Below are 1,352 nucleotides of genomic sequence, written 5' to 3' on the forward strand. Positions count from 1 at the left end.
CTCAACAACAAAAGCTAATTCATTAGGGAGATTTGTTTGACTCCATTTATGAAAATCACAACTCATTTCCTCAACCAGTGCGAGACTTCACAGTGACCAACTTCTCTCAATTTGTTTGTTGGAATGGTAAGCTCTTGGGACTTCTTACAATGAGTAACAACACCCTCAATTGAACCCTAAATATCTGAAGTGAAATTCAGCTCATAAAAACCATTATTGGAGTTGAAGGAAGAATTAGATGATGAGAAAGAACCACGAATTGAGGAAGACATAGTTGAAGAGGAAGATAAACAATTTCTTGGAGAATTCCACTTCATTTCTGCTACTGGAAAGGACCTTGTACCATCAACTCTGTCAATATTCTTTATTATACTGGCTAATCTTGAACTTGAACCATCAGTAGTGTTTTTCAAAGGGGTGTTTTTCTTGGACACTTTCAGTTCTTTACTAGAACAACTGTTCCCATTTGAACCAGCAGTTTTTCTAAACAAAGATTTAATAAAAGCCCTTGAAGCTTTGAACTTGTGGCTGATTAAAGAATCTTTAATGAGCTTAGACCACAATTTCTTAGGTCTTATATTATGGTTATCTATGAAACTACTACTAGTGGTGAGTTCAGTATTGGACCACTCAATTGGCTTAAGTTCAAAACTCACCCTGCAAGATTGTGATGGAGAACAAATTGGGGTGATCAAGAACTTTATGCAAAAACTTTCTTCTTCTTCTAAATCTTCTTCTTCAAAGGAATCTGTTTGAAGTAATTTTTGGTGAAGAGGAAAGAGTTTTTGGTGAAGAGGAAGGAGTCTACTGATATTTGGCACAAATATCTAGATTTAGTGTCATTGCACTTCCCCTTCTTAGCACTTTAATCACGGGGCGAATGCAATTGTTGTATAAGATCTTATGTTGGTATGTTTTTACGAATAGGTACAACAGGGACCAATGGAGGGTATTTCGAGCAGTTTTTGATTGAATCCGAGGATGTGCATGTTGGTTGAACATGGGAAGGAAGTTCCAGCACGTGAAGGTAGAATTCGACCAGGTGAATCTCAACAAGTTATGCGTCGCACCGGCCACCGTACAAAACCCCATCTACTCGAATCTCGAAAACGGGCCGATTCGTGGCCATGCGCCTCACAAGAAAACACACGAGAGGAGATCATGCGGCGGCCATGCGTCGGTGATAGCCGGTACACAAGCGACGTCCCAGTGTCCTACTTGGATCGGGATTGGGACAACTTATCCCATATTTACTCTAAACAGTATAAATAGTCGTTTTTAACGTTAGAAAGGCGGCTTGGACAAATTTTGAGACTTGGGAAAAATCTTTCTGGTTTTTTCCTTTTTATTAT

The 1,352-nt window shown here is 39.1% G+C and overlaps 1 protein-coding gene across 1 annotated transcript in view; it reads right to left on the bottom strand.

Moving 5' to 3' along the window:
- The window catches only part of LOC132048683 (probable membrane-associated kinase regulator 4), a 2,138-nt gene continuing 786 nt past the window's right edge, over positions 1–1,352 (bottom strand). Inside the window, exon 2 of the mRNA XM_059439381.1 lies at positions 1–807. Coding sequence (XP_059295364.1) covers positions 177–807 — 631 coding nt within the window. The 3' untranslated portion in view covers positions 1–176. The remainder of the gene's footprint in view (positions 808–1,352) is intronic.

The sequence above is a fragment of the Lycium ferocissimum genome, chromosome 3 (assembly GCF_029784015.1).
Source record: "Lycium ferocissimum isolate CSIRO_LF1 chromosome 3, AGI_CSIRO_Lferr_CH_V1, whole genome shotgun sequence".
Taxonomy (NCBI): domain Eukaryota; kingdom Viridiplantae; phylum Streptophyta; class Magnoliopsida; order Solanales; family Solanaceae; genus Lycium; species Lycium ferocissimum.